The sequence below is a fragment of the Leptonotus elevatus genome, chromosome 5 (assembly GCF_054856555.1).
Source record: "Leptonotus elevatus isolate MCC_2025b chromosome 5, RoL_Lele_1.0, whole genome shotgun sequence".
Taxonomy (NCBI): Eukaryota; Metazoa; Chordata; class Actinopteri; order Syngnathiformes; family Syngnathidae; genus Leptonotus; species Leptonotus elevatus.
Window position 1 is genome coordinate 5,110,571 of NC_141243.1, and position 19,356 is coordinate 5,129,926.

A 19,356-nucleotide genomic window follows, 5' to 3' on the forward strand; every position below is an offset into this window, starting at 1 on the left:
CGTTAAATATAAAATACTGGCGTAGGCGGCGGCTGATTGGCTGGCGCACCAGAAGCCCCCGCCTCTGAACGTGCATTTGTCAACCACTGCATCAGTTGATCAGCTTTGTCAACACACGAGGACACAGAAATAAGTCGTCGCGCTTTTAATATCTGAATATAAACAGAATATTTACAATTCATACAATGAAAATGAGTTATTGACAAAGAGAAAATGTACTGCCTTGTCTCTGAACAACACACATGACCCAAACAATTAAAAATAAATATCGTCAAAGACAAGTTTGTGTTCCCTGGGAGCTGTAAAACATGAGACCCACGACATGAACGATTCCTTTGTATTCAAATATTGTGTGATGAGGTCTCGTGGCATTAATGCAGCGTTAATGACACAGACCAACTCTCTGCGGATACACGTTGATGCTTGTCAACAAAGATAACAAGCCATCCAAAGCTCACTCGCACACTGATTGGGCGCCGACCGCGCTTTCTTTATCACATTTTACGCAAGTCCAAGCATTCACAGTAGGCAGCTTCCGGCATGGCTGTCCCTCAGTCCATGTACGCCGTCGTGTCCATGTCGTCCGCTTCCGGGTGAAGCAGCCTGCCGGCCAAGCGCTCGATGTCGTCCAGACTAAGCTGTCGTAGTGAACGTTCATAATCCTTCAAAAAAGAAAATGAAATTGTTAAAACATGTCTTCTTGCATAGTCAGCAGAGTAAATAAATCATATGATCACATCATTATTATAATTACGAAGGGGACTTTTGTTTGCAAATACAGTGGTACCTTAACATTCTTAATATTAGTCATTTGCTTTTTAAATAAAACTTCATTAAAAGTACTGTAAAATTAGCCCATCTATGGCATTTCACATCATATGTTAGCATTAAGCTAGCACTGTTCAATGAAACTATGCGGTTTGATTGAACATCTGAACATTTCTATATACTTGACAAATAAACGGTCGATTATTGTTATATAAGGGGACTAAAAACGTGGTATTGTTTTTTTTTTTGTTTTTTTTGCAGTGACGTATAGTGGTACTTACGAGTGCCCCAATGAGGTTTTTCCACATACACGCCATCACGCTTAAATTTTTTGCTGTGCATTTTCGAGCATCATTTACAACCCGTATCTTTTCTTCCACTTTTACTAACAGAAAAAAATTGCAGTCTTCTTGTTTCTATTCTATCTTGTAACATTGCAGCCTCCAAAATGGAGCCCAATCCGTTGTGTACTTAACAACATGTTGCCACCCAAGAACCCTAAAACAGGTTCGCAGAACGACAACCGAACTGCTGTTAAAATGGACCTAAACTAAATAGATACCTTAATCAGCTGTTCGTGGACTTTTGCGGCATCTGCCGGACTGAAGTGTTTTGCAAGGATAGTGGACACAGTCTGCCACACCCCTCCTTGTGTTGTGCTGCCGTTGCTGCTGCAGGTGGCCGTCCCTGAAGCTGCGGTCCGCTCCCCCACTGGACGGATGACCAGATTTAGTTTTGCTTCTGGCCCAATGGAGTAGTCACTTAGCTTGTGTTCATCTAAAGGGAAAAGAAGTGAGAGAGAGAAGAAACAATATACATTTATGGAATGTGGTTGCACAAATGTGGGTTAGGTGGGTGTGGCCCATTCATAGTGATTAACCCGAAACACAAACTCTGACTGGCGTTTCAAACAGTTCATAATTCCCTCTATCTTGACTGAAGCCACATTTCAAGCTAAAGCAAAAGTTAAAGCGCAATGCTGCCACCACGCCAAACAATCATTTTAAAACGTTGGCCAATAAGTCACAAACCTTGGGTTCACTGGACCATAATGCACACTCGCATGTGTTCGGGAGATTTTAAGTGTAATTTTACAACATTTTGAAAAAGGATGGGATTCTAGAAAAAAGTTGTGACTTTATCTTGGTCACATTTTTTTCTATACAACAAAAAACGACATTTGAATAGGGGTGTCTACGACTTTCTATCCACTGTATTCATCCTCAAGCAGATGGTAAATATAACGGAGTAGGCATGATGGTTAACAAAAAAGGTACCTGCGAGCGCTTTGCCTTTGTAAAGCAACCGCTGCTGATTGGCTGGGATGTTGAGACGCTCAGACACGAGCTCTTTCACCGTGGAAACCTTTTCGTCTTCGGTCACCTGGAAGATTACATGCAGCATGGTCAAACTACTGCAGGCCGAGCTTAAGTCAAACAATGGTTGGAAGTACTGAAGCGCAAATGCTTTGTTAAGTAGATGATTTCCATTTCTTTAATTATGCAGTTATTTTACTGATGACTTTTCTACTCTCTAAATTTGACTTTAGAGTCTGCTTTACTTACACTTGTGTAATTAATTTTACATAAGCCATTTTTTTTTTACAGAATTATTTGTACTTCTACTTAAGTAGAAAGTGAGGACTTTCAGCGCCTTTGAATTTAATCAATTGGAAGTTTCATCATCTTTCTACTGATATATCCAATGTCTCATCTGGTTTTATCCCTGAACCTTTTTAGTGATGAGCTAATTCCTCGTCAGTCTGAAAGAGCATCTCAGGACTCTCAACGCCACTGTCGATCGTAATTAGTCCTCATTTAAATCCTTTAAGCACTACATTGCTAATAGTTAATGCAAACCATGACAAAAAGATGAAAAGAAGAAGCACAAATATCAGTGACAATTGATAAAACTAGCTACTATTTCAAAACCCTGCCTTCAGACACAAACTCGTTTATCCAGACATTAGGTTAAAAACGACCTAATACGTTTCCGCTCTGTAAGAAAGTGTTGCAATGAGTGACCCAATCAGATGATTAAGCAGTAACGTTAGCCTGTGTCTTTGTCTGGTTGTCGCTAGCAACCCACGATAAACTATCCGCCTTTGTCACTCGCCACCGAGTCACAACCGCTTCACTATTGCGACAATAAATACAAACAGGAAAACCATAACTATTTAGTAATCAAATTATCGGTCACATTTTCAAATGTAGCTCAACATGTGACAAGGACCATGTTTAGTGGCTAGCGGTTAGGCGGCTACGCCGGGGAGAAGCATTAGCCGCATGTAGCTTCGCTTAGCACGTCAGCAGAAAGATATCCTTCACTTACGTGGACGCTGCATTCTTTTCCCTGTAGCGGCTTCACAGTAAGAATCATTTTTGGATCGATCGATGAACAAATAAACAACGACTCCCTTGGAGATTAGGCGACAAATTCTTTAGCTTGGTTAGCTAAGGAAGACTAGGGCTTCTTCTTCGTTAGCGGCCCATGTCCTGTTGCTGCTCTCGAGCGCCCTCAAACGGCCAGGATGTGTTACGACTGTTTGAAGCTGCTAACAAGTCAGTGGTTCTCAAACTGGGGTTCCCAGAGCCCCAAAGGTGCACGTACCGTAGCTGGGAGGTAAATAATTAAATTAAGCATACATTAAATGCATGCCTACAGTCCCCCATACTTTAACTTTGAGCCAATCAAAAGCTCTGACATCTATTGTCCATAGGTGTGGATGTAAGTGTGAATGGTTGTTTGTGCCTGCCTCTTGCCCCAAATCAGCTGGAATTGGCTCCAGCTCACCCGCCACAACCCTAATGAGGACAAGTGAACACGAACCTTTTCCCTAAATGTTTGACTGAAAATAAATGACCAATTAGCAATACAAAATAAAGCAACTACATCTAAAAGAGTACTCTCTTCAGTGCACTTAAAAACAAGGCTACACAGCCCATACCTAATTTAGAGTCATAAATGAACATTTACCACACGCCCATAATAATAAAACACTGCAAACAAAACAATAAGCAAGCTTCTATTTCAGTCTTTTTTTATTTCACAATAACAATTAACCAATTAGATGAAATGGACCTTTAGGATATGATCACTTCAGTCATTACTAGTCTGAAGTCATTTTCCCGTGTTGTCGCTCCTCTTGAGTAATCTTCCAATTCATCCCCAAAAGCCGATCTGACCGGCTCCACTCTCATATCATCTCAGCCTCCCGTACGGGCTCTTTGGTCACGTGACTGGCTGCTGCCGTCTCAACCCCCGAGCCCCTCCAACCCACCCGCTCCGAACCGGAGAGGAGGGAGCATCATCCTTCTCTTCACTTGCAGAGGACGTCTGCGTGCACCTACCTGTCGAATGGACTGTCTGCACAGGGTAAGTGCTATCTATCTATCTATCTATCTATCTATCTATCTATCTATCTATCTATCTATCTATCTATCTATCTATCTATCTATCTATCTATCTATCTATCTAGCTATCTATCTATCTAGCTATCTATCTATCTATCTATCTATCTATCTATCTATCTATCTATCTATCTATCTGTCTGTCTATCCATCTATCTATCTATCTATCTATCTATCTATCTATCTATCTATCTATCTATCTATCTATCTATCTATCTATCTATCTATCTATCTATCTATCTGTCTGTCTGTCTGTCTGTCTGTCTGTCTATCTATCTGTCTGTCTATCTATCTATCTATCTGTCTATCGCCACTTGTGGCTACATGCAACACTTGACGTGACGTATGACCGCACATTAAAAGTAGGTCATGGGGACGCTTCGAGACCTTCAGTTCGCCCTGCAGCTAAAGATTGAGGAGCTCCGCCAGAGGGACACCCTGATAGATGAGCTGGAGCTGGAACTCGACACCAAGGACGATCTCATTCGGAGACTTCAGGAGGAGCTGGATCGCTACAGAGCCTCCGTGGTCCTGCCGGGACCCTCCGCAGCCAGCCCGGGTGAGTGTAGAACATTCTGCTTTGGATGATTTGGAGTTACCCAGAATCATCCCCCCCCCCCCCCCCCTCTTATTGCAGCCTGCTCTATTCATGGCGATGACCTGCGAGTTGCGAACAGGAAGACTGTCATTTCAGAGTCCTTCACTCTGGATTCGGCGAATCTCTTCAGCTTGTGTGACAAAAACCAAGAGTAAGTGAGCACAGTTTTTCCTTCTCAGCACGACACAATTCTCAGAAAAACATGTCTTTGAAGACATTTCTGTACGTTGAGGAGCGAACTTATGACCTTCAGCTTGGCAGACAGTCGCTCTACCACCTGAGCCATGCCACTCTTGCCGTTTGCCACTGTACTGCTGGTGTTTTCAAAATGAGACCAAAAACAGTTCTCTTGGCGGTTCAACATACTATCACACAGCAGGAGCGGCATGGCTCAGGTGGTGGAGTGGCTAAGCTGAAGGTTGTGGGTTTGATCCTCAACCTTTGAGTATTTTTTTTATATTAACTGTTGTTCAAATGTCCTCAAAACTCTCCTTGTAAAATGTACTTATCAAATTTCTGACTTCTTTTTTTTTTTTTTTTACAGTGATAAAGTTAAAGACATCTGAACTGTATTGTACTGAACTGTAGTAGCGCAAAAATATTAGCGGTTGTTCACACTTTAAAAATCAGCATAGTGTACATCAGGGGTGTCAAACATAGACCTAATCCGGCCCGCGAGATGATTTTGTAAAGTAAAAAAAAAAAAAGAGTAATGTCAGACCAATTAATCAGCCGGCCACAATCAAAGCATATTAACTCGTAATTTCACAAGCAATCTTCAGATGAACAATGCAACTTGTACACAGAATTGCTATGGATGTCATTATTTGACACACGACTTTAAGTAACAGTTTGTTAAAAAAAATAAAACATAGACCAACAAAAACATGCGTTCCATTTACATTCGTGTTATTTTTTGGGACAATATATGATTTTACCGATCCGGCCCACTTGGTAAGATATTTTCCTTTATGTGGCCCCTGAGCTAATATGAGCTTGACACCCCTGGTGTACATTGTACCTATGACAGAAAATGAAATAATTGCACCCCTTATTCCTGACTATAATTATCCTTACGCTCATGCATGCGTCCTTCCAGATGTCAGAAGTTGATTCAAGGTGCTTTCCTGAAGAGTAACTTGTTGAGGAACCTCGATGAAGATGAAACGAGAGCCGTCACGGCCTGCATGCAACTCACGGCCGTCCATCACGGCTGCTGCGTGATCCAGGAGGGAACCGGCGGCTCGCAGGCTTATGTTGTACAGGGTAAATCATGCTCAACGCGCCGCAACGTTAATCACGGCGGAGGATCCGCGAGGTGCTTGAGTGTGGAAATGATTAGTAACCATAGCGGACGGCTGGCTTCGGATGTGACGGATGTTCCTTTTTTTTTCTCTCTCTCTCTCTCTCTCATCATGCTCATTGCACAGGGATGATGTCTGTTTGGTTCATATTTTTGATGCAATGCATTTTTAAAGCATTGCAAACCACAATAATACAGCGATCGTTGTGTTTCCACCTCTCAGTCGTGAGGTTCTGGGTTTGATTCTCTGACCGTTGTATGTGGAGTTTTCATGTTCCCCTTACAATTGTGTGGATTTTGTTTTATTTCCTCCCACATTCCAACATACATATAACTCTACGCTATTTTGGTAGGCTTTTTTTTTTTTCCGCACATTTGATGTCTATATATTTATTCATATCGTTTCTAGATAAGTTCAGCGCTTGAGAAGCGCAATCCACATGTTAACTTAACATTGTTTCATGAAATATGAAACATTGAAGTGATAAAGCTACAGATTTGTTTGCTTTATTGCTCCTGATTTCTTGTTTATCCCACAATAATTTGATGAAGTTGTTGTAATGAACGCTTAAAAGGTTGCAACTTGTCCAAGTGTTTAGTAAACTAACAACTTGAAGCGAAGTAGATTAAAAAAAAACTGTCCTTCATATTAATTTATGTTTTATTTGCGTTTATTTAAGCATAAGGAGTGTCAGATTATACTTTTTTTAAAATCATAATTAACTCATTCAATGCCATAAATTCATTAAAAAAATTTTTTTTATCAAGGGTGACAGGCAATTAACATTTTTAATTGTAATTCATCGCATGACTTCATTAGTTAACTCACGATTAATCAATTTTTTTTAATCTGTTCTAAATGTACAAAAAATAATCTAGGTTTTCATACTCTTGTTAACAAAAGTGGAAAAAAATTCAACTAATAGAAATAGTTAATAGTTAACTCACGATTAATCGCAAATTTGATATCTGTTCTAAATGTACAATAAAATGTACATTCAAAATTTCTACGTCTTCATACTCTTAACATAAAAGTCGACAAAAATGTTAAACTAATAGAAATATGGCTGTATCTTTTAGTCAGTAATTTCATAATAATTAATCAAATTTAGCTAAAATCAAAAAGGTGTACTGTACTGGAAAAAATGAATGTGATATTGATTTGTGTTAAGGTCATTTTTCTGCCACTAGATGGCATAATTGCATTTGTAAGACGGTGACAGCTCAGTGCATTTTTCTTTTCATATTCAGAGCCATCTAATATTTAACATGAAGTAACTTGTAAAATTCTGCAAATTTTTCAAATTGTAAAATACAACTTGACCCCAGTCTCCACACAAATATATACATTATTATTAAATTTTGACATGGACGTGTCTGCTGCGTTGCAACTGGAATTCCCCCAGTACAGGCTTTTCCAAGTAAGGGGTGGTCATTAATTAAAAAAAATAAAATAAAAATAGTGGCGTTAAATTAACTCAAAATGAACACACTCATTTTGACACGCCTCGTAGTTATCACTTTTGGTTGTATGATTTTTCATTGAATTCCCACTGCCCACGATGGCTTTCTTTACCGTGTGTGTCATCACAGAGGGGAGGCTGGACATGACGAAAGATGGACAGAAATTGCTCACAATCGAAGCAGGGGAAGTGTTCGGAGAGGTGGCGCTACTCTACAACTGCAAACAAATATACTCTGTCACAGGTACCAACATGCTTGTGTGTCTTGTTTTGTTGTTTTTCAATTGATATATATTCAGGCTGATATAACTGTTGAGGCATTTCAATGTTTAGATTAGGTATGGATGTGATTTGTTTCTGGGAAAGGGGATTATCACAAGCAGGGTTATTGCGGCTAGAGGTCACAGACGACACCACGCCTGCTGAATGTTTTCCTCACATACTCTTATGTGCGGAATTTAAAACAGTCCGTCTGTTCCCAGCAATGTCACAATCAGCAAAAAATATGAACATCTCAAAGGTGGTTTATTGAATTTCGCAATCGTGGCAGGATTTTTGCTTCGATAAATGATGGGCTATCGTGACAGAAAATTGCAGGAGAGCTCTGCGAAACAACTCTGGGCGCATGTGACCCGCTTTCACAAGTAAATAGGCTTGCAGATCGTCTGCAATTGAAAAATAACTTTGTTTGCCCTCTTTACCTCGCAAGCAGACGCCATGACAACAGCGCGCCGATGTCCTTTGCAGCATGTCCTTCTCTAATAGCTTTTTCTTTTTTATCAGCGTCAAAATGATCTGTTTGCCATCTGTGATCTTGACAGATGGAACAAGATGTCACCTTAGGGAAGATTGCATTAGCATCGTGGTACAATCTAATACAAATGCGATCCAACACAAGAGCTCGATGACGAATCTCGCCTTTAAAGCTCTGATTTATGCCGTCGGTGAGGTATTCATGAAACAAATGCTGATTACTGTGGTTGCAGATTGCAGTCGTGTAGAGTGGTGCAGTCATTAGCCTGTGCTCGTACCTAATATTGTGACCAATCAACAGTCTCCACTTGTGCGTCATCTTCTGCTTAATGTGTTTGTGATCATTTATTCGCACCAGTGCTTTCTACTGTTCGAGTGACCTTGGACATTTCTTTGAAAGTACATTTACTTCGACAAGGTGGGGCAAACATTTCAACACAAAGAAGTGCAATTTACAACCGCATAAATACACGAAATTCATACTTTCTATGATTGCCAGGCAACAAAATTTGAAAGACTCCCGTGCTTGTTGACAATTCTTCTCGGCTAAAATCCTTTTCTAGTGACAATGAATTTAGAATCCTTCCAACCTTGATGTATCTTAAAAGAGTCATTATGCATTTTCCCAAGCGTCTGAGTGATGCGCCTCTGTAGAAATACGCCAAGGTTCAAGAATTATATTGTACTGCTTATACTCTCCTATCGTTACCATGACTACTGGGGGCGGAGCCTGAGTCTTATGACTAAATTGTCCTCTATTTGTAAAAGCACAGCCAGGGTGGACCCATGTGGGATCTGGATCTTCGCCTAGCCTATAGTTGATAATGTCATGGGCGGAGCAACTCGGTGTGGGGGCGGTTACAATGTACTGTAAAATAAAACATAACTCAGAAATTCTAAGTACATTTTTACAAGGAGAGTTGTGAGCAAGGTTGCTTAAAAGTGGCTCTGGATCTTCACCCAGCCAAACTACTTCCAGGTCCTAGATGGAGAAACTCAGTTTGGGGTGCTCAGAAATGGGCAGATAACAAAAGATTGAGTTGGTTGTTAAATTTCATACTTAATCAGAGGTGCCAAATCCAGGTCCAGAAATTAAAAATCCTGCCACAGTTTGGCTTCAGCCTCAAGTGCTAGTTAGCTAGCTCTTTAGCTAGCTCCCAATGGTGCTCGTTTACCTGCTAGGGAGCTAGCTAGCTAGCTAGCTAGCACACATGGTGCTCATTTACCTGCTAGGGAGCTAGCTAGCACACATGGTGCTCGTTTACCTGCTAGGGAGCTAGCTAGCACACATGGTGCTTGTTTACCTGCTAGGGAGCTAGCTAGCTAGCTAGCACCAGGAGCTAAAGCCAAACGGTGGCAGGGTTTTTACTTTCTGGACCTGGATTTCCCATCTCTGTACTTAATGGATAGGTAGATACTCCAGCGACAGACAAAAAACTCGTTATAGTCAAGCTAGTCGAGCGCTTCACAGAATCATCACTATAAAGCCGAAAGAGAGGCAGAGCTGTCAGCAGTCAAGCTTCCATCTTTTAGGAAATTAAACTACACTACGCAGCTTTCTTAATAATTCTCCATCTAATGGCGCAGTTAAGATATCGACTACCGCTGTCTATCAGACGCTGGGCGTAATTAGACCGTTCAAACAGTGGATATCTGCTGTCCCCGCTTCACAGGCACCTTTAGTGAACTAATCTGAGTATCATTATTAATTCCGACATCCAGTTCCATTATAAAGAGATTTTAATTATAGTTTAGGAAGTATGATTTATGGTAGATGTCCTTCTCTATTAATAATGTCTGCTTATGAATAATAAGTGTTCATATTTTTGGAGGCCTTTCGCACAAATCTCTCAGATGGAAGTCGACTGATGTCGTCTTTTGCTCCTCAGCACAGTTGGACAGCAAGCTGTGGGTTATCGAGCGCAAGAGTTACCAGACTGTGCTCATGCAGAGCGGCCGTGACAGCCTCACGCGTACGTCGGAGCTGCTCAGCAGGTGAATGTCAACAATAGATGCATTCTTTAAAAAAATTTAAAAAAACATTTTTTTTTATCCCAGCTTGGTAGGTGTGTCATAATCAGGGGCGGAGTACTGTAAATGTTTGTGATTAGTTGGAAATAACAAATAGTTATTGAGTTATCCAATTTTGTACTTTACTTGACTACTTTTTAGTTTGAAAACACATCTCAACTTTCAATTATTTATAGTGCTATCAAAGAATATTTTCTTGGTAACTAATTAATCGCACAATTTCCACAATTAATTGCAATTAATCATGTAACAATTAATCACACAATTGCCACAATTAATTGCAATTAATCATGTAACAATTAATCGCACAATTTCCACAATTAATTGCAATTAATCACATTTTTCTACTTTTGTCTTCAAAGCCGGTAGTAAAAGATATTTAATTCCAAACAAAATCTTGGAATTCATGTAAAATCGTCAAATGCAAAGTATATTTATCATCAAAGACCGTTAGCTATTACTAATAGCTTTCTTTGATCCTTGAATAGAATACAACTGGTAAACATAACGATCCAAACGCTTTAATTTTGACAGCCCTCCATGGATGACGACACAATTCAACCCTATAAAGCCAAACGTATCATATTAATAAATACAAGACATTTTGAGCCCTCTATTTCATGAGTATAATATTCCACCCCCCCCTTCCCCCCATTAAAACCCTGACGTATATGATCTGACACATGCATTGCACGGATAATCCATTAGAGGGCAGTATCGCCCAGCTGATGGTGACGTTGCAACATCGCCCCAATTGAGAAAGGAGAGACACCTGTACTTATTAATAGTGGAAATGTTCTTTCTGATTTTTGGAAATGCTAATATGTTTGATATGTCGGTTTATTATTATATTTTTGACAGTTATAAATGTACAAATTTAAAGCATTGTGACCGGATTTAACAAATATGAAACAAATCAAAGTTATATGTGCAAGTTGATTTTCAAAGATATATATTTTTTTGGTTCAAAACGACCAATACGACGGCGTATTAGGGCCACGTACAAATATATTCTTTTGAGACGGTGTGGGAAATATTCTGAGAAAAAAAAAATCCCCAAAAAAGTGGTAGATTTGCAAGAAAAAAAATCAGAAATTTACGACAAATGCACAAAGTGTAGCTATCGTCTAATGTAAGGATTTGTGGGTGGTTAATGGGACAATGTTTAAAAATGAAAAGGCAGGATGGAGACGGATTCATTCTTAATTAAAATTATACTTGTCATGCACGGACAGCAGCTAGAGCGACAACACTTCCTGATTCCCTATCAGCTGACTAACACTAACCAATCAGATGCTAGCATACTTTAGGTAAATGCAAGTGAATGACGGAGAGCAGCAAGTTTCGACACTACTACTACTTGTACAAAAAAATACCAAAATGTATTAATGTGTAAATAATAATTCTGGAAACATAAATGTACAAATAAATATACATTTTAATAAATTAACTTATATGCTTGATCCTCAGGGTGTAGACCTTCGCAAAGCGAGGCGTCTTCAACGCTTCAAAGAATGTTTAACATCATAGTTAATCTCTGCTGAAGCAATTACTATCTCCTTATTTGAAAACCCGACCGAAAAGTTTTGGCACAAACGTCTGAGTAGTACGCTACGTGTATTTCTCGTAAGTTTCTGAGGGTTTTTTTCTCGCAAATTTGCCACTTTATAAACTCGTAACTTTTATGAGTTTTTTACGAGTTTTTTCTCTGAATATTGCCCCCGCCCTATAATTATTTTTTTTTAATATGTGGCCCTAATATGCCATCGTACCAACACTACTTACAAAGAATCAGAATTTTCTGTCATACATTTCATGGTTCAAGCTTTATAGGGTTAATTACGATTGTGATCTAGACTGACTGAGATCCTTTTTTTCTTTTTCAATGATGCTGATTGAAAAGGCAGGATGAATCCATGAATGCGTTGTTTCAATGCCGCTATAAGCGAATCTTGTGTCTGCAGTGTTCCGTCTCTGCTGTCCTTGCCGAAGGATGCCATGATGAAGATGTGTGATCTGATGGAGGAGGTACCGACTGTATACTAAGCATGAGCACTTTCAATGCACAGGACCTCACCTGTCCGTCATCATTTCTTTTGTTTTTTCCCCGATTCCGTCATTTCACTTTGGAAGCTGTCTCCGGTGGATGACCTTTTATGTTGGCTTTGATTGTTTTCCTCGTCTTTCTTTCTCTCCGCAGGCTCGCTACGCTCAAGGCGACTACATCATTCGACAAGGCGCCTCAGGGGACACCTTTTATATCATTAACAAAGGCCAGGTAAAGTCGGGCGCAACGAGGGCCAGATGTCAGCACAGCTTTAGAAATGTCTCCGGAATAGCGACAATTGAATTTGTCACCTTTCTTCATTGCTTTTTTTTGCTCTTCTGGCGCCTCCATTTTGATTGCGCAGGTGAAAATCACAGAAAAGAAACCGGGAGATGATGAAGAGCAAGTTCTCTCCAAGCTAACAGAGAGGCAGTGGTTTGGAGAAAAAGCGTTGTGGGGGTACGGCGCAAAATCTGTTTCGTCGTTATCGCAAGCGTTCCATTGAATCGAATTGAATCAAACGTCTTCTTATTATTCAGAGAGGATGTGCGGGCTGTGAATGTCATCGCGGTCAGTGACGTTACGTGTTTGCTCATCGACAGAGAGTAAGAGACCAAGGACGAATGCAGTCTGGAGAAAATGTCATCAAATGATAGCTATTTTTCTCTGTTCCAGGACCTTCAGAGATATCATTGGAGGGATGGTGTTCGACAGCGGTCCCGACGTGCAACACAACGCCGGATGCAAAGACGAGTAAGGAGGAATTGGTCATAATTTGCCCCAAAGACCAAACTGTCATCATCGTAAGCCTTCTGTTTCCCTCTTGAGCAGGTCCGAAGTCAAGGATGCTGCCTCCCTCGCGCCCTCCACCTTAAGTGATTTCCAGATAATCGGCACTCTAGGAAGCGGGGAGTTTGGTCACACGGACCTGGTGAGATTCTGTCTCCATCCATGCCTGTGTAATTTCTTTCTGTGTAATCTTCGTGCCTCTTCCAGGTGCAATTCAAGAGCAACGGCAAGGATCTTTTCGCCATGAGGGTCCTCGACAAGAAGGCGATTATCCACAACGACCTGCGAGAGCACGTCCTGGGAGAACGGAACATCCTCATGGATGTCGCGTGTCCATTCTTAGTCAGGTGTGCTACCTTTTGAGGATTGTTTTGATGACAAGAGAAAGGTGCATCTCTAACATCAGCTATATGCCCTTATAGGTTAGGGGTGTCAAACTCATTTGCATCCAGGGGCCACTTTCATTCAAATTTGATTTCAAGTGGGCCTGGCCAGTTTGTCCATGACCTAAGCTGGAAATAATAGGTCCAAATATTTCCTGTATTTTTTTGTGTGCAAATGATTACAAGTACATTCAGAAAATATTCCCACTTATTATCTTAATGTAGATGCAGAGTAATATGATTTTTTTTTTTTAACTCATTCACTCCCAGACATTTTCACTGAAGCAACCCCCTTTGCTCTCGGCCGTTTTACTGCATTTTGACTGATTTTGAAAGTCTCATAGAATATTGTGTTCTATTGCTATAAACACATGGAACCTACCAAGAAACATTAGAGTTTCTTCTTTCATCAGGAAAAAAAAGTATACATGTATCGGTTTCCGTTTTGCAGAAATTAGCATTAGAATATAGCTAAGTTCCGTCATTATTTACAAACCAGTTGAAAACACTAGCAAAAAATAGCTTTTTTGCAACAACATTTGATCTCTTTTACTCTGCTGCCACCTGTTGGCCGTTTTTTTGTGATAATGACTATTGCTTTAAGCGACCTCTTCAGTTCAGAAGTTGCATCAAAGCATTCTGTATGATCTAGCATTTAAAAAAAAACACACACACACACACACAGGAAAAACGTCTTTTGGGAGTGTAGGACAAAGTATTAAAAACACATTTTTACGTTTTGGGGTTTGAATGAGTTCAGGAGTGCAAAATCTTTGTATCAAATTTCACAATGGAATTTAAGTGGTCATCAGTGCACTTACATTTAATTGTAGTGAAAACTCATGGGCCTGATTGTACCCCTGGCGGGCCGGTTCTGGCCACCGGGCCGCATGTTTGACACCACTGCCCTAGTGGGATCCACAACATTTCTAAAGTTATTAAAACTGAGTTGTGATTATGTATGTGTGGTATTAATTGAGAAGCTGAACCGTAAAAGCCGACAAGCACCATCATTTAGACCAGTGGTAGGGAACCCTGGTCCTCGAGAGCCGCTGTCCTGCCTGTTTTCCATGTCTCCCTCCATCAACACACCCGATTGATGAACAAGATCGTTATCAGGCTTCTACAGAGCTTGCTGATTTAGCTGATCACTTGAGTCAGCTGTGTTTGAGGAGAGAGACACGGAAAACAGGCAGGACGGCGGCTCTCGAGGACCAGGGTTCCCGATCCCTGATTTAGACCAAAATAAAGCCACACCTACTAGCAGGCCGCCTTTCACGGCCCTGCAAAACCAAACATCTCCAGAAGATATGTTGTGTTGTCTGGGTTGGGAAAGTGTACTATATAAAAGCAACAATCTAAAAAAAGAATGTTCTCTTGTTAATCCAAAGGTTGCACAAAACCTTCCGAGATGTCGAGTGCCTCTATATGTTGACCGAGGCTTGTCTCCATGGTGATCTTTACAGCTCGCTGAAAGACAAGTATGTCCTTTTCAATCGAAGGTTATAAAGACCTTCAAACTTGTGAACAAAGGCGCCTAAGTACGATTGTATTCCACAGAGGCTGTCTGGACGAGAGCAGCACCAAGTTCTACACGGCTTGCGTGACGCAGGCCTTGACCTTTCTTCATGCTCTAAATGTCGTCTATAGAGATGTCAAGCCTGGAAATGTTGTTTTGGATGAGCGAGGATATGCCAAACTGGTAAAAGGACAAGATAATGTTGCATCTTAAAAAATTAAATAAATAATAGAAGTTCCGCTTCTACTGGTGTGATGTAACCTGAATTTGAAACTCGGAAAGCATATGGAGGGCCAAAACTGCCAACTTTAAAAATAAATAGATGACTAAATAAATAATTGAATAAAAGTGAAAATGAAAATAGATATAAAAACATTATTCAAAAATGTAATGCAAAAAATACATAAAAATGAAAATAAATACAACAACAAAATATAAATCCCTAAATATTTTTTATTTTTTTAAAGTAAGAATAAAAAAATAAAAAAATGCGAGATTCAAAAAATAAACAAAAATAAAATAAATAATAAAATAAATATAACTTGTTGTCTAGCAACTCAAGTCGCAAGTTGTGGACAAGATAGTCGTCCATTGCTGGAGTTCTCCATGCAAGCCGCTCACTCGGCCATTGAAAGGCTGTTTGCAACACCGGGCTGCCCAACCCAAGACACTCTTAGGACCGTCCCCTCATTTGAATAAGATTTTGACTAACAGAGCGTTTGCAGCATGAAATAAATAAATGTGAGAGCAGAGTGTTTTTATTTAATGATTGATATTTAATTTTATTTTTGTGTTTATTTTCATTTTTTGAATCTCGCTTTTTTTGTATTTATTTTTACTTATATATATATAGATATGTATCGTTGTTTTCATTGCCATTTATATTTATTTTTGTATTTAATTTTTGAATTATATTTATTTATTTAATCATTTATTTATTTTTAATTTTGGCAGTTTTGGTCCTCCATATTATTATCACTGACCTAACAGTAGTATAGCAATCCTACACCTATTCGTGGTTCACTATTTTGCTAAATCTTTGTGCGTGTGTAAACTATCCTCCGTTATTTGCATAAAAAAAAAAACACCTAATCTTTTTGTGTGCCAGCTGTCTTTAAATGTATTTATTTTTCTCTCGTCGGCTTTTCTCTGCGTGGCATACACACACTAATGGTTGACAACGAAGCGCTATAAAGTAGTTCTTCTGAAAGTGACTGTTCTCATTTTGGCACCCTTAGGTCGGCTCCAGATGTTTGAAGAAGATTGAAGTGGGTAAGAAGACGTACACCTTCTGTGGCACTCCGGGCTACATGGCCCCTGAAGTCATCTTCAACAAAGGCCACAGTGTAGCTGCAGACTTCTGGTCTTTGGGTATTTTTGTGTTTGAGCTCCTGACTGGTGGGTGAGTTTCGCACACAAAACACTATTCCACAAAGCTTTTTAAATGTCCTTTTATGATGGGTTTTGAAAACATGTTCCCATATAAAACTATGAGAATAGAAATTAGCTCTTTTCAAGGTCAGACCTTTAATAACTATACATTATAGAAAATACAGAGGGGCTTTGATTTATGAGTCAGTTCTGTTGTTTTGGCAGTGAACTAAACATACTTTTGACACAGGTCATTCCGGAACTACAGGACAATTTCAGCACCGATATTTAAAAACAAACAAAAAAGTCAGTAAGTATTCTGTTTAAAAAAAAAACAGGTAGTATAGACTAGTGTTAATTTCGTCAACGAAAACTAAACAAAAATAATTTTGTCAACACACATTTTTCACCGGATTAAAATTAGTCTAGACCAGACTAAAACCCTCATTAATAAACAATAACTGGGACTAAATCAGTATGCATTTTCGTCGACTAATGAGGACGAGATGAAGATGTACTTCACTTAACATGAACAAAAACGAGGCAAAATGTATATGATATTTTAAATTTTTTGTCTCTATTAATCTGTCACTGTGACAGTCATGTGACACACAGTGACACACCCCCTTTCAAATCTGCAGCTAGCGAGTGCAACATGCACAAACATGGGACGGATAGGAGGTGGATTCATGGTGAAAGATTTTAAAAAAAGAAAAAGAAAAAAGAAAAGTAAATTATAGTTATAATTTAACATTAATCCAATGGCTATAAGGTTCCAACAATAATGTTAATCCGACCGCTAACTAATGCTGGCTAACTTACTAGCATATAGCATAGAGCCATATTAGCCGCATGGTGATATACAGTAATTGTGTGTCAAATTGTTTTTCATCAAAAAGATGAGAGAAAATTTTATGTGAAATCGTTTTTAGCTCCGAAGTGTTCAACATTATCTGCTGACAAAAATAAATAAATACAGGGGTAAAATGATTGTCCTGACTAAAACTAGACTAAAACGTTGACAGTTTTTGTTGACTAAAACTAGATGAATACAATTATGTTTTCTTGGACTAAATTAAAGACTGAAATGCTAGATTTATAGTCGACTAAAAATGGACTAAACCCAAAGCCCAACCATCAATAGTGCATGTTTTATCCTATCATAATTTGCTGTTTGAAACAACCATACACATACTCATGCCTACCTAAAAAAAATAAGTATTTAAAAACCATTGTTGAATAAATCTTTAAGAATAACACAAAATGTTACTAATTTCATTTTATTATTACTGTAATTACAGTAGCAGTACCTAATCAAGTTTTTGTTCAAAAGTACATGCTAGCTAACTTAGATGCTATGCTAACTGGTGCGAGCAAACTTACTATCTAAAAATAAAAACTTTAGTATTATCAGTATGTCTTTTTATGATAATGTGACACACAAGATTACATTGGTTTGAGTGACACATTCCATTCCATTTGAAAAGATTGAAAAAATTTGTAAAATAGAAGACAGAACTTAACTAAGGTGACAGCAATTAGCGTACCGCTCAGTTCCCTTTTGAAATAGACAGAAATATTTTAATAATTACAACAAGGCATAGAAACTATTTCATACCTCCACAAATATATTATCAAAAAAAAATGAAGAACTAATTTCATATGTTGTATGTAATTTGTAAGCTGGTCATCAAGAGAGATGGAGAGAAATGTTGTTGTTATTGTTCCCCCCCCCCCTCTATTTTAGGGGCCCTTAAGAACTATTTTTACACAACTCGCAACCAGAAATGAATGTTAGTCAAAGAATTTGAACTGTTCATCGGACAGACTGCTTTTGTCTCCAGGCTTCCGTTCAGCGGCGTCGACCCGATGGGGCTCCTCAGCGAGACCGTGCGCGGCATTGATAACATCGACTTCCCTAAAGCAATCAGCAAGAGTGCCTCCAGTCTCATAAAGAGGCTGTGCAGGTGTTGAAAGCACATCTTGACTGACACAATCATGCTGGCGTACTTATTTTTATGTCCTCTCTCTCCGTTGCCAAGGCGCAATCCCTCGGAGAGGCTCGGCAGTCGTAGAAACGGGGCCAAGGACATTCAGAAGCACAAGTAAGACTGCAGGTTATATTGTGCCGTACGCAAGCCCGAGACTCAAAATGCGGTCGTGCCTTGAGATCCGAGTTGAATTTGTTCCCCGACCATGCTTTGATCTCAAAACACTTTTATTTCTACTCATCTAAGTTAATTACCTCTTGAATTGCATACTCCAAATACTAAAATGAAACAAAATAAAAAAAAACAGTGTCCTGCCTTTCATTAGATGGTTTGAAGGATTCAACTGGGATGGATTAAGTAGAGGAACGTTAAGTCCACCACTCAGCCCCAAAGTAAGCATTCAGCTAATTTTTGGAGGAACATTTTTTTTTTTGCAATACTTTGACCTCATTTATTTGTGTGTTGCTTGTCTTTAAGGTTAAAGACATTTGGAACAGCAGCGGTACATGTGCTCATTATGGTGGAGATGCAAGAGAGCCATGCACAACATGGGAAGACTTCTGATGGATAAATATTTTTTTTAGGTCTAATGGTCAAGATTAATTCACTCCCTGCGTTATATTTTATATTATAGGCAGATTTTGTTTGATAAAGAACACATGCTTGTCTCCAAAGAGCCCGTTTCATTCTTTTGTTAATAATAGCACGCACGCGCGCACACACACATGTTTGTACCTCAGTGATGTCACCGCAGTTGGATGCAATAAACAGCTTCAGCTCACAGTCTTGAGTTTTTAATTGGAACAGTTTCCAACTCCAAATCGATGTCACCGTTGGGCAAAAATCCTGCAGAGAAGCACAAAATGTAAGCATGCAGGAACAGGAAGTCTTTTCATTTGGATTTCAAGATAAAATAGCATTAAACGTTTT

At 39.3% G+C, this 19,356-nt stretch overlaps 2 protein-coding genes across 3 annotated transcripts; one reads left to right on the forward strand and one right to left on the reverse strand.

Annotated features, from left to right (window-relative positions):
* Nucleotides 1-130: 130 nt before the first annotated feature.
* ubl4a (ubiquitin like 4A) lies at nt 131-3,273 on the reverse strand. Its single transcript, XM_086076811.1, has 4 exons — nt 3,100-3,273; nt 2,046-2,151; nt 1,331-1,545; nt 131-662 (listed from the first exon to the last, which is right to left on the reverse strand). The coding sequence occupies exons 1-4, from the start codon at nt 3,145-3,147 to the stop codon at nt 552-554; spliced, it is 480 nt and encodes a 159-aa protein (XP_085932937.1). The 5' UTR covers nt 3,148-3,273; the 3' UTR covers nt 131-551.
* On the forward strand, nt 2,816-19,209 carry prkg1l (protein kinase cGMP-dependent 1, like). 2 transcript variants are annotated; one of them, XM_086076809.1, is made up of 21 exons: nt 2,816-3,390; nt 3,979-4,143; nt 4,545-4,737; nt 4,816-4,927; nt 5,876-6,042; nt 7,673-7,786; nt 10,185-10,290; nt 12,291-12,354; nt 12,527-12,604; nt 12,738-12,832; nt 12,913-12,978; nt 13,049-13,126; nt 13,205-13,304; nt 13,370-13,509; nt 14,937-15,026; nt 15,106-15,247; nt 16,303-16,466; nt 18,280-18,402; nt 18,478-18,540; nt 18,752-18,818; nt 18,904-19,209. In XM_086076809.1, the coding sequence occupies exons 1-21, from the start codon at nt 3,259-3,261 to the stop codon at nt 18,988-18,990; spliced, it is 2,346 nt and encodes a 781-aa protein (XP_085932935.1). In that variant the 5' UTR covers nt 2,816-3,258; the 3' UTR covers nt 18,991-19,209. The 2 variants fall into 2 exon arrangements, with proteins under 2 accessions (XP_085932935.1, XP_085932936.1); XM_086076810.1 differs by lacking the exon at nt 2,816-3,390 and having other exon boundaries at nt 4,021-4,143; nt 4,542-4,737.
* The last annotated feature ends 147 nt before the right edge of the window (nt 19,210-19,356 follow it).

Coding starts and splice junctions, on each gene's coding strand:
- ubl4a (XM_086076811.1), bottom strand. CDS start 3,147: ATGATTCTTACTGTGAAGCCGCTACAGGGAAAAGAATGCAGCGTCCAC. Junction 2,152..3,099: donor GAAAAGAATGCAGCGTCCAC/GTAAGTGAAGGA, acceptor GTAATCTTCCAG/GTGACCGAAGACGAAAAGGT. Junction 663..1,330: donor TCCACGAACAGCTGATTAAG/GTATCTATTTAG, acceptor TCTTTTTTGAAG/GATTATGAACGTTCACTACG.
- prkg1l (XM_086076809.1), top strand. CDS start 3,259: ATGTCCTGTTGCTGCTCTCGAGCGCCCTCAAACGGCCAGGATGTGTTA. Junction 4,738..4,815: donor ACCCTCCGCAGCCAGCCCGG/GTGAGTGTAGAA, acceptor CTCTTATTGCAG/CCTGCTCTATTCATGGCGAT. Junction 12,979..13,048: donor TGTTTGCTCATCGACAGAGA/GTAAGAGACCAA, acceptor TCTCTGTTCCAG/GACCTTCAGAGATATCATTG.